This window comes from Rhea americana, unplaced genomic scaffold, assembly GCF_003343005.1.
Source record: "Rhea americana isolate MKP2758 unplaced genomic scaffold, rheAme1 scaffold_92, whole genome shotgun sequence".
Classification (NCBI taxonomy): domain Eukaryota; kingdom Metazoa; phylum Chordata; class Aves; order Rheiformes; family Rheidae; genus Rhea; species Rhea americana.
This window is the reverse complement of record NW_028187111.1, coordinates 1180388-1192501: the sequence shown is the minus strand read 5'-3', so window position 1 is coordinate 1192501 and position 12114 is coordinate 1180388. Positions and strand designations below refer to the sequence as shown.

Below are 12114 nucleotides of genomic sequence, written 5' to 3'. Positions count from 1 at the left end.
CCGCGGCAGCTCCCGGCTCTGCCCCCCTAGACACCTCCCGGAGCGGCTCTCCGGGCCGAGAGGGAGCAGCATCTCCGGGCGGCCCCTCGGAGCCGCCCGCACCCGTCCCCGGGCAGCAGCCGGCGGCGGCAGGCGGAGCCCTGCCAGGAGCAGCACCGGGCCGCTCTCCAACAGCGCAAGCTCTCCCTGGCTTGGCACAGGCGTCCATTCCCGTCATCGTGTCATCCCAGCGCTGGCTGACAGGCTGGTTTGCCTCGGTGGGTTTCTGTGTTTTTTTTTTTTAATATATATATATATTATTATTATTTATTTATTTATTTATTTATCAACCTTTAATGCTTTCTCCAGGGTTGCCCCACTCAGAAACGCCACAATCTCCCCTCCGTTTCCCCACAGCGCTGCGTTAACCTCACCAAACTACCCCCTCGAGCACAGCCCTTCCCCTCACTCCTAAGCAGCCCACCTGCAGAAGGCMACCGACGGGCAGCGAGGGTTTTGTGGAGGCAGCTAGACTCTGAAATGTGCATCGTGCTTGGGGCTGGCTTTCTCCTCATCACTCACTCCATGGCCTCGGGCCTTGTTTCCTACCGAATATGTTAGTGTTTTTAGGTCTTTTTCTAMAGTCTGTGCTCCCCCCCCCCAAAAAAAAAAAAAAAAAAAAGCTACCAAAGTACTTGAACAGCACCTTATCCCTGTTGTTCAGCTGGAGCAGACTGAGCACAAACTGATCAATGTATAAAACTCACCAATCTGGGTACCTAGGATCTGTGTTACCTTGCTCTTTGTATGCTCATGGTTCTGTCCCACAGTAYATCCATTTTGAAGCTGAATGTGGCACTTAGGCGAAACAGTCTCTAAGATCTTGGCTGGGCAGTCAGGAAAGGATGGGCACGCAAGAGGTCTGAATTAAAGGGCATGCCCAACATTTCATTGCAGTGAACACTGCAGGGGGGAAGGAGAGCAGACTCCAGTTTGGTTGTGTGCGGCAGCCCTTCTCTTGGGATTTGGGATGTGGCCCCATCCACTCTTCCAGGAATTTCCATGGCCTGCTGAGGCTGACCAACTTCCCAATTCTTGACTGGGGGGGAGGGGAGGATCTGCCTGTTGCATTTTCCCTGCTCCTTCTCCTCCAGGCCTAGAGGCCTCCTCAGTTACACTCTTGTCTTCCTGACCAAATCTGTCTAAGCCCTGAAAATTGTTCCTCTTTGAGGCCTTGCTGTGCAGCATCCATTTTGTCCTTTATAGTCTGCCACCTCTCTCCTCTGCCCCATCTGAGATTCCTCACTCCCCATAGCAGCCCATATTTCTATTTATGACACTACCCTTTTCTGCTCCATCCATGATTTGGCTGCATCAGCCCTGATGCACCCAGAATGGCTAGAAGTCATAACTGGATTTTCATGAYTGGAGAGTCAAAACTCTCTGACAAACACTTAGGGTGGGAAACCCTTCTGTCATTTCTATTTTATTGTTTTCCTTCTTCTCTAATAGCCATTCTCTTGTGCTACCTTTGAAAACAGACTTTGAATCATGGAAAACAGTGGTATGGTCAAGGGAGAGGAGAGGAAAAGACGACGTTCCTCAAGGACACAAGAGATCCCTCTCATGGCTCCTTTCTCATCTCTCACTTGCACTCACAATGTCCATTAGTGTAATAGCAGGAACAGCCAGTGGGGTCCCGTGAGTCCACTAACACCACCACTGAATACACCTCACATCCTGCCTGCATGTAGGTCTTCTGCCTGCTTCCTCCTTCTCTCACATACTCCAAATTTTACCCCCCTTGGGCAAAAGTACCTGTCAGCCCATATACAGTCTCCTCTCACGTACCACCATATGTCCATGCCAGGCAGGACAATCTGCTGCTGCATGCAGCCAGCTAGTGAATAAAGGCAAGAGCAGCAACACAAACTGTGGAGCAAGCACTTTAATAAGCTCTACGTGACCTCCTTCTAGTGGGAAATGTGTTAAGTGAAGCTGATTAATGAAATGACGGTGCAGAAAAGCATTGCTACCTATCAGGAAAAGCTTTTTYACCAAGAAGATGGTGCAGCCAGTGTCCAGGGAGGAGGCAGGATCTCCATCCTTGGAGGCTCTCAGCGCTCAGACAGACATAGCCACGGTGATATCATCTAGTGCTGGGACAGAGCAGAGGCTAGATAAGAGACTTTTAAAGACCTCTTCCCCTCAATACCCCTAATATCTCCTGGAAAAGACAGGGCAGCCTCCTTTTTTTCTAGCTTCCTTTTCCTCAGTTGCTGGGATAAAGGATTCCTTATAACACAGGAGATGACTGAGGCAATGGAGTAACCTTTTCTGGTTACTCCGGAGGAAGCCAACAGCCTAGAGATAACTGCTACCTCGGGGAAGGCAGTGCTCCTCAATGAGGCCCTGGCCACAGCCTCACCCCAGCACAACAGCTCCCCCTCCTCCCCTTCCCTTCATGGTTTACTAAAACCTATGACACTGCTCTGGACCCTGCAATAGCTCCTGCCATGAGTTTATTAGCTCAGGTTCAGCAATGGCAYTGCTGGACGCCACCTGGTTACATACAGGCTATTCAGAGTGCTTCATGTTCCCAAAGAGGTGCAAGTCCAAACCCAGGCCAGCACTGCACAGGCAAAGGGATGTGTCTGACCCAGTAAGTCTGCCTACCCAATGTGGAACAGACATTATTGGAACATCACTGGAATTAGTGATGGACCTAAACTGCTGCTAGATTATCTTCTGCTTCCATTTTGTTTCCACCACTGCCTCTAGCCTCTTCCCTGAAAGTCTTTGGTTTCTCCCTTCTGTCAAGTTAAGGATGTGGTAGTGCAGTGCGTTCTCTCTCCTTTCTAGATAYGAGCTGGCAGCATCCTAGAATCTGGAAGATAGGAGCTACCAACTAGCAATCTTAATTCAACCCTTACAAGGTTTCTTTGGTTGACTAGTTCCACTACATTTAAAGGAAAGAGTTTGGAGAACCCCCATTTAATTTAGTGTCTTACAAAATGCATGATACATCAACTGTTTCTCCCACCATACTGACAGTCATCAACACAGAAGCTCATCTCTTCCACCTACTAAGTTTGTTTCATGTATTTCTGGTCTTGTTTAGCCTAAATAACTTTACAGCGTGTGGCAATTTATTACAGAACTGCTTACTCCTTATATTTATGCATGTTGAGTAGATATCATGACACGTTACTTCCATTTCTCTCAACCATATTTTAATCTATGACAACAATTTTACTCAACTCTGTTTTCAGCTCTTGCTTCTGCAAGTCATGTGATCGGCACCATTCAGATATTAAAGGAAGGTACTAAAAGACGATCTGGGAGTCACATTTTCCAAAAATCTCAACTTTCAATTAACAGAAGATTCCCAGTATATCARGTCACTTACAAACACAAGTCTAGTGTGACCAGATACGACACTGCCTGCAGACACCCTCAAACCAGAATTCAAAGGCATGCCCTTCATGCCCGGTTGCTGAATCCAAAGTAGGCCTCTGAAATTCAATGATAGTATTTCAGTGTCATGGTTAGCATTATCTATTTGAGCAGTGATAACTAATGGCTGAAATAAAGATCAGAATGGGAGTGGACCACTTGAGAAAGCTGAAAGTTTCCTGTCTTTCCCTACTTACAATGAAAGGCTTGAAAGCAAGGCAAGTAAGGGGAATGATGCCTGATAGGAGGAAGTCTTAATGTCATGGTCTAAGCAGCATCTGTTCCCATCTTTCAGAAGGGATTGACATGATTTGGAGGCCCTCTAGAAGTCAGACTATTATACTGGGATCCTGACCAAGGTCTTTGCATTCCTGTCATGGGGTTATCAAGATAAAATGGTTATCAAGCCAAGAGACTGTATACTAGTAGAGGAACCTCAAAACATAGCAGCAGCAAAGTGTGACGGGATAGCTTTGCTCCTGAAAGGACAGAGGCAAGGTTACAAAGTAACTCTTAACGTTGAGGTTTAAGCTAAATCTTGTAATTCACTACWGGGGAAACCTCATACAACCGGAAAAGAAAAGGCACTTGGTAAGCAGAGGCAGGGCTTAGTCTACGTGGAACCTGTTGTTGTGCCCCCCCACCACATACATCTAGGACCCCACTGAGGGAAAGGAGATACCAAATAGAGCTCAGGAATCACCTGCAAGCAGTAAGTGGCAGACACCGTAGTAGGATCATCTCCTCAAGGACACAAGAGCTGCTATACTGGCTCAGATCAAAAGTCCGGCTAAACCCAATAAACATCTTCCAATACTGAATGACTAATGAGGGGTATACAAACAGGGCAAGTGAGCAGCCATATCTCCTCACAACACTCTTCCAATCTCTGGCAATTCATGGCTTATTTCCCGAGCCAACAGTAAGCAATTGTTCCCTGTTCATCTTTTCCATGTGATTTGAAGTTTTACAGACCACTATATCACTTCTCCTTTCTCCATGGTCTCTTTTCCAAACTTAAAGAGGCTTAAGACTCTTGTTCCTCTCATAGAAACCATTCCATAACTTAATACATACCTGTTCCTCTCTGAATATTTTCCAGTTCTACAATCCTTTTTAAGATGAATGACACTACAGTTACAGTATTGAAGATATGCAGGTACTATTATTTTATATAGATATGTAAGAGTTCTCTCAATTTTTTGGCCTCTCCCCCTTCTTTTGGAAAGACCTTGGAAGAACCTCTCTCAGGCCCCAGGCCCTATATATGAAGCACTCCAGAAAAATTGCCACACGAGCCTGAAGGGAGATAGATTGATTCAAAGGGTCCTCTCTGCACTAATTCTCTGTGAAGTATGGGGAAAAGCAATTTCCAACTGCAAGGGTATCTGGTTAACAGCTATTCAACGTAAAAAGATAAAGACAAGAAACCAAAGCAGTAGTAGTAAGTTAAACTACAGACACACAAACTCTAACAAACCGAAGATAACAGAGACCAGAACTCCTAAGACACTGCTAGATGGGCTGCTACAGGAACCACTGAAGTAAAACCCTGACGAGGGTCAACCAAAAACTTCGTAACCGATAGAAAGCAAGATTACCATGGGTCTTACAGGAAAGAGCAAACTTTTTATGGGAGGGCCGAGGTGACTCGTGGGACTGTGTAAAGCTTATTATGCAATGTTTTAAGAAGAATAATGGGAGCAAAACTTATTATGGGATGGGATTATGGGATCCAAGGTGGGGAAAGGGAAGCATTAAGTTAGATAGGGAGGAATGAGCATGGGAAGACAAAGCAAGAAGAAATAAGAGCCCAATACTAAGCTGGCTGCTGGTTAGTATGCTTGTCTGGCTGAGCCCTGCACCTGATCACCTTTTATTAAACTCTACTTCTAACCATTTTCTCTAGATTTATGTGCATTTGTAATCTACTGGCAGACTTCAAACTGGACCACCAGTAAGTAGGACAAAAGGTCTGAGAGGCAGATACCAAGGTCTAATGACCAGATACCAGAGAGATCTGTGAAGTTGTGTGCACACACATATGGGCTCACACACAAGACCTACTACTAATCTTTAAGTCTGAAAAAATAGCGAGTACWACAGGATTATACAATTTTTGCGTTCATGTTTTGAGTGCTGTTTGTGTTTCCGTGAGCCTCTGTTGACACTTGTCTTGTTTGTGTATATGCTATATACATGCACATATGTGTGCATCCTTGGGATTCATTCAACCTCACTCCTTGCTGAAGCTGGTAACAAGGAAAAGCGGCAGCTTCACATCTAGCAGATCAGTAGAGGAAGAATCCCCTAGATCCTCTATTGCACTGCATTCAGTCAGCCTTTATACCAGTTACAGAAGATTGTTCTAGCACATTAAGTTTTCCCATGACCCCAAAGCTTGATGGAGGAGGCAAGGAGGGGAGGGAGGAAAAATAAAGATCAAGGCACAACATCACATGAAGCGAGCTAGCAAGACAATGATTACAAGAAAAAAGAATTAGGCCCCAGGTCTGTTACAGATCTAACTCTGTGCGTACTGTGGTATAACAGAGGCCTAAGAGCATTATTGGTAGAAAGTTTACTAATAAAGTGTCTCTCAGAAAAGAGTCATCGGACAGACAGCAGAAAAGGACCCCTCCACACATACACCAGCTTACACACAAAGGAAATGGACTTAGGCTGAAATTTAAATAGCAACAAGCCATGCCACTGCTTGTTATGTCTCAAGGACAAAAATGCAAAGACACAGAACCTGACTGCATAGCATCAGGACCAGCATAAATCCCAATTGCAGTCCAGGAGACCAAGAACCAAGAGACTGCTGGAGATAAGCACAAGGTGAACTGGAACAGGACACAGTGATGACAGAGAATTAGGGACAAACACAAGAGCACTGGCCTAGGAGTAGGAGCTCCAGTCCTGCCTGAAGCCCTCTGATGACACGGACACTACGTGCCACCACTGTCTTCAAAGCAGCTACGATTTCAGCTCCCACTGCTTCCTCACACACCTCCATGTTGCAGAACAGCAGCAGTGAGAACAGCCACTGAAAATGTTAGAGTGGAAGGAATTTCTGTTGCACAGAAGTAACTGGACATGGCAGAATCCCATCTTCATACTCAAAGAAAAAGGACAAGATTTGAGTAAGAATATAAAACTTTTAATAGGTCAGTACCAGCCCTTGTTGCAGAGGAAGGCAAGGAGTACAATGAGCAATAGCTGTCCCATGAGCTCACCACTGCAGTAATTATCTGCACAGAGCAAGAAAGACAAGATGGTACATGGATAGCCAGGGCAGCTCCTCACCTTTATGCTCCAAGGAAGGGATCAACACTTAGAAAAGCAGTTCATCTCACTGTTCATTCTGGTTTACTCTACGCTTCTTTCTGGCAGGGACTCGAGCACGCAACACCCGGGGAGAAGGTCGGCCAGCCTTCACAGATCTGCTCTGTGCCTGCAAAGAATGTCTCTTCTTCAAAGCAGATTGTGGCTTCTTCTGACCTTTGGCAACTTTTGATCCCTCAAGTTTCTTCTTTTTTGACTGAGGCTCCACGACAGTATCAGAGACGGGCAATGGATTTGCTGCTTCCGCAGTAGGTTCTTCATCTGAAAAAAGAGAGAAAGGTGCCATGGGAGGAACCCATATGGCTTCTGCAGAGGAAGCAGCCTGTGATAGCAGGCCCAGGAAGCTCAACAGAGCTAGTACTAGGTCACCTTTTTGTGCCTTGGGAATGGCATTGGAGAATTTCTTGAACTTGGCAATAAAGAACCCATCCATATTGTGAGTGTGGGGATAGAAACGTCGTGTAGACTTGAGAGAGGGATGGAAGCGACGGTCCTTGAATCTGGAGGAGAAAACAGGGTGAAAAATACTTGAATACCTCTGCTGAAATCAGGCCACCAACAAACAGAATACCCCATGCAACTTGTGGCCTGGCACACACCTGGTGAAACCTTCCTTGCCAAAGTCCAGGCCTGTGGCCACCAAACGAACATTGCGTTTCTTCAGGGCATAATCTACGACCCACTCATTCTCTTCCACCTGCCAGAGATTAAGCATTAGGATCCAAGGTTTGCTGGCGTCCTGAGCAGGAGATGCTCATAGCAGAGCATAGAGAAGACTTACTGTGATGGAGCAAGTGCAGTAGACAATGTAGCCCCCTGTCTCTGAGGCAGCATTAACAGAATCAATAGCACTGAGAATCAGCTCCTTCTGCAGGTGAGCACAGCGCAGGATGTCTTTCTCATCCTGAAACAAATAGGTTAGGATGACAGAGGCACAAAGAAGCGCCGTGGGCTTGTCCTCTATAGCAGACAAAGGGATGACAAGACAGCAAAGTGTGTATGATACAACATCAAGATTTTAGGGTCTTCTGCAGAACTAACCCTCAAAAGCAAGCTCCAATGCAACACACACAATAAAATGGTAAAACAGGTTTTGCCATTGCAGGTGTCTCACAAGAATAAAACTGCCCAGAAAAATCTTTCCTCTCATGATGTACATATGAGGCCGTATCTTATGTCCCCTGCTCACTCACCTTATTGGTTTTGACAGCAGGATCCTTGGAAATTACACCTGTTCCACTACAAGGAGCATCCAGCAAGACACGATCAAACCCTCCCAGCACCTGCAGGCAGACATGTGTTTGGAGTTATGTTCGTGGGTGGAGACTGAAATCAAGACTGAGATTAGAAGTAGAACCAGAAGATGGAGGAGGCAGGAAAGAGCTCTCACTCCTCTCTCCGCATCAAACAAGCACACTCCCTTTCAACTCTGCTCACTGTCCTGTTACAAGTGACTTCATAGAGCACAACTTAACTACAAGGATGGCACAGCTCTAGGTAGGCATAGTAAGATCACCCCAGAGCAGGTRGGAACTTACCTTGGGGAACTGGCGCCCATCGCAGTTGCTCACTACAGCATTGGTGACTCCCAGCCGATGCAAGTTCCCCACCACACTACGTAACCGCTCAGCATTGCTGTCGTTGGCCAAGATCATACCTGTGTTCTTCATAAGCTGAGCTGCCAAAGGGCCAAATACATCAGCAAGGGGCTGAAAACCTTTGCCCACAGGGACTGTTTCACCCTTCCTTTCTGTGAATTCAGTCCCATTCTGTTCCCCTTTTCTAGAGGGACCACTAGAGGGACTAGTGGAATTGCATCACTTTGCAGAGCATCTCTCCCAAGCCTCCCCACAAAGGCTCCAATGAGGTACCTATGTAGCTGGTCTTGCCTCCTGGGGCACAGCACATATCCAGGATGCGTTCGTTCTCCTGTGGAGCCAGAGCCATGACTGGGAGAAGACTAGAAGCTCCTTGCAGCATGTAGTGGCCAGCCAAATACTCAGGGGTGGCACCTGGGCAGGGAAAGCAGAACAAAGGAAAGACAAGGACACATTAAAGAAAGGGAGCCAAGAAATGGCCAGCACTGCCCTGTGACAGAAAGGGTTATCTCACCAATGGGCACAGAGGAGTCATAAATAACAAGTCCAGTTTTTGACCACTTCCCCAAGGGGTCAAGATTCACGCCACGGTTAATTAGAGCCTGTAAGACAAAAAGTGATTGATGCCTTCGAGCTACCCTGCACGACAGGCAGTGTAAGAGACAGCTCCGAGTTTCTGCTCACTTGTGCCAGATCCCGTCGTCGTGTCTTGAGTGTGTTGGTGCGAATGGTCACAGGACGGGGAACCTCATTGGCTTCCAGAAAGTTTATCAGCTACAATAAGGAAGGACCAGAAAACTTGAGGTAAAAATGAAGTTCTGGGGAGGTAGCCAAATTCCCACCAGCCAGTAAAGATATGGGCTGAGCAGGATCCTACCTCAGGGAGTGGGAAAATGTCCATGAGCTTCTTCAGCAAGAAGTCACTGTAGGAATAGTAGGCAGCCATGTCCCGGCGCAGTAATGTAAGGTACTCCTGTCGTGTACGTCCTTCCTCCCGCTTCACCCCAAAATCCTGCAGCACCTCCATGTTGCCCTTGATACGCTGGTGAATGATGTGCAGATCAGGTGGCTCAGCAGGTAGAAGGACTGTTAAGGAATAGTGAACAACCAAGGAATTCACACACAAGCTTTTCACAAGCATAGCCAGTCAGGCAAGAGTCCTGAATCACCACATACAGCAGTTGCACAAGAAAGGCTCTGCTGGAGTATGCACATCTACCAGCTTTCACTGGTGCTGGGCAGAAGGGGGATTCAAAGGATCGCAACCAGACAGGGAAACCAAGGAAAATGAGGTATTTGAAAGAATTGAGTTTGGTTAGTCTAGAAAAGCAAAAAGCAAAAGAAAAAGATATGGAAGAAGAGACATGAAAAAGGCCTTTCAATACTGAAAACATTACTTGTAACAGAAAGGAGACTAAAAGTTCTCCAAAGGCAACTAGCAAGAGTAAAGAAGGCAGAGAAGAAGCAATACAATTGGACTGGGGGAAGGGTGAGAGAGATGAAGTATCACTAAAGCCCAAGAACAAGCACTCTGGATGCTGGTATTGCTGTGGTCAGAGGCTCCAAGAACGAGTTAGCCAAACATGTAACAGGGAATAACAGGTTCCCCGACTATGCTGTACAGAAGTGCAGAACCACACAGCTACCACTCTCTGCTGGGGCAATTCAACTAAAAATAGCTTGTCAGGCATAAATCTTGCTAAACAACGCTCATAATAAAGTGCAAATGAAGCTCTATAGTTGTACTTAAGGTCTGTTGCAATAGCTTATAGATGCCATAGATGAAAAGGATATTCTCCCTCTCAATCTGTTCATCAGTTGGCAATTTGAATTGCTCGTCTACATCCAGGTTGAGCTGCAGATCCACACTCTCTTCTTCCTTCTGCTCCTTTTTCTGCTTGCTTGCCTTTTCTACCACCTCTTCCTCTTCACTGTCGTCTTCGCTAAGGCCTCCCCTACATATAAAGACATCTTTTTACACAAGAGCAGGATTCTCAGATGCTTCTTCTGTCATCCAAGAGATGGTAGCTGTGAAGGAACGGGGAACCTGGGTTGTTCAAACCTGGAAAAATGTTGCTGACCCATGATGTTTTCAAATCCTCACCTGTCAGATTTCTGCTTCAGAGCAGCTTTTTCAATGGGCAGCAACTAAACACAGAAGCAGAAGATTAATGAAACAATATCAACATGTACCCCTTAATTCCTATCATCTCTGTGAAATATATCTGCTCTGTTTAAGGAGCGATGAAAACATTGAGCATTCTGCTAGGATCAGACACTAAATTTGAAATTGCTCTTAAGAAGCAAAGAAGGATAAAGCTCTTCTTCACCTCCCCATTCAGTCTTCCAGTAAGGTTACCCTTTCCCCACCAAGCCTGCTGGGTCCCTACAGCCAGCAAAGTCAACTTTTTTCTACAAAGTCAGGGGCTAAAAGCTCCTACCTCTTCTTCCTCAGAGGATGAGGCACCATAATCATCAACCATCTCCTCACTGCTTCCATCCTCCTCTTCCTCCATCTCCCAGATGCCCTCTTTTTCCTCACCATCACTGGACAACTCCACGTTATCATCTTCAGACTGGATTTTCTTTGCTTTGGCTGGAGTCAGCCATTTTGAATTACCATCACTGAAGCCAGACTGGCAATGAGAGGGTTGCGCTGCTACCTTTTTGGGTAGTCTCTCCTTCGGTGGGGATACCTGCTCTTTAACTGTGTGCAAAACAAGCAGTTAGATTAGGTGTTATTCTCTACAGTGACTGTCCTAGTTTTTGACTTGTTATGCAAAACAGACTCCTCTGTCCTAGCCCTAAGCTGCTTGTTTAACAGAAGGGATTGCTCTCCAGGTAGGTTTCCTCAAGCAAAAGCAAAGGTGTGTTCTTCCCTCTCCCCCAACCAAATCTGGAGGAGACCTGACTAGAATTACCACAGAAAGATACAGCTACTAAACCCTTAGAAAACCCGCCCCAAAATAAAGCAGCACGCTCATTTCTCAAATATGTGTTTGCTCTTTCTTCGCACTGCGAGGGCTTACCCAGATACACACGATTTTATGCCGCATGCTTAAAAGTCTCCGCATCCCAACGCACTTACAATAACCTCGATATGAGCAGGATAAGAGGCAGAGAGAGACCAGTGCACGGAAGGAGAAGACTTTTTAGGGACTTACCCTTTACTGCAAGGGCTCCCCACTATCTCGGGCAGCAGCCAGCGCAAGGCAGGGAAAACATCTGCTTGAAGCAACGAAGCGCGGCCCGGCCCCGCACTTACCTCCGACCTGCCGCCCCCCGCGCGGCTCCTCGCCCGCCGCCCGCCGCCTCTTCGCAGCCCTGCAGCGGGAGSGGAAGGGGCGGTCAGCGCCGCCCGGCCCCGCGCCTCCCGCCCCGGGCCCCCTCGCCGCCGCGCTCACCTCCTGCGCCCGTGGCTGGACAGTTTCTTGCGGCCGGGCTCTGCCTCTGCGGGAGGGAAAGGCGCAGTCAGGCCGGCGGCCCCAGCACGGCGTGGCCGGGCACCGCCGGGCCGGGCCGGGCCGGGCTCACCTGGCGGCAGAAAGCGGGCCAGCTCCACCTCGGCGCCGCGCTGCTTGCGGGCCTTGCGCCCGGGGCCGCGCTTCTCCTTCCGCGCGGGGTCCAGCTTCCTCCCCATGGCGGCCCCGGCCCGGGAGGCGCAGCCGGCCCGGCGCTCCTCCGCCCGGCACGTGCGGCCCTGCCCCCACCCGGCGCCGGCCGCGCACGCGCC

At 47.7% G+C, this 12114-nt stretch overlaps 1 protein-coding gene across 1 annotated transcript; it reads right to left on the bottom strand.

Annotated features, from left to right (window-relative positions):
* Nucleotides 1-6576: 6576 nt before the first annotated feature.
* Nucleotides 6577-12098, bottom strand: NOP2 (NOP2 nucleolar protein). The gene is made up of 16 exons (XM_085324547.1): nt 11916-12098; nt 11786-11831; nt 11647-11705; nt 10823-11088; nt 10486-10529; nt 10176-10336; nt 9259-9458; nt 9066-9155; nt 8896-8983; nt 8655-8795; nt 8322-8461; nt 7977-8066; nt 7565-7687; nt 7383-7480; nt 7153-7283; nt 6577-7044 (listed from the first exon to the last, which is right to left on the bottom strand). The coding sequence occupies exons 1-16, from the start codon at nt 12019-12021 to the stop codon at nt 6791-6793; spliced, it is 2037 nt and encodes a 678-aa protein (XP_085180673.1). The 5' UTR covers nt 12022-12098; the 3' UTR covers nt 6577-6790.
* Nucleotides 12099-12114: the final 16 nt, after the last annotated feature.

Bases quoted from the DNA above. Each gene is read 5' to 3' on its own strand.
- NOP2 (XM_085324547.1), bottom strand. From the start codon at position 12,021: ATGGGGAGGAAGCTGGACCCCGCGCGGAAGGAGAAGCGCGGCCCCGGG. The intron at 9,459-10,175 runs ATATCCTTTTCA...CAGTCCTTCTAC, and splicing joins TGAACAGATTGAGAGGGAGA to CTGCTGAGCCACCTGATCTG. The intron at 8,984-9,065 runs GTGAGCAGAAAC...TTTGTCTTACAG, and splicing joins GACGACGGGATCTGGCACAA to GCTCTAATTAACCGTGGCGT.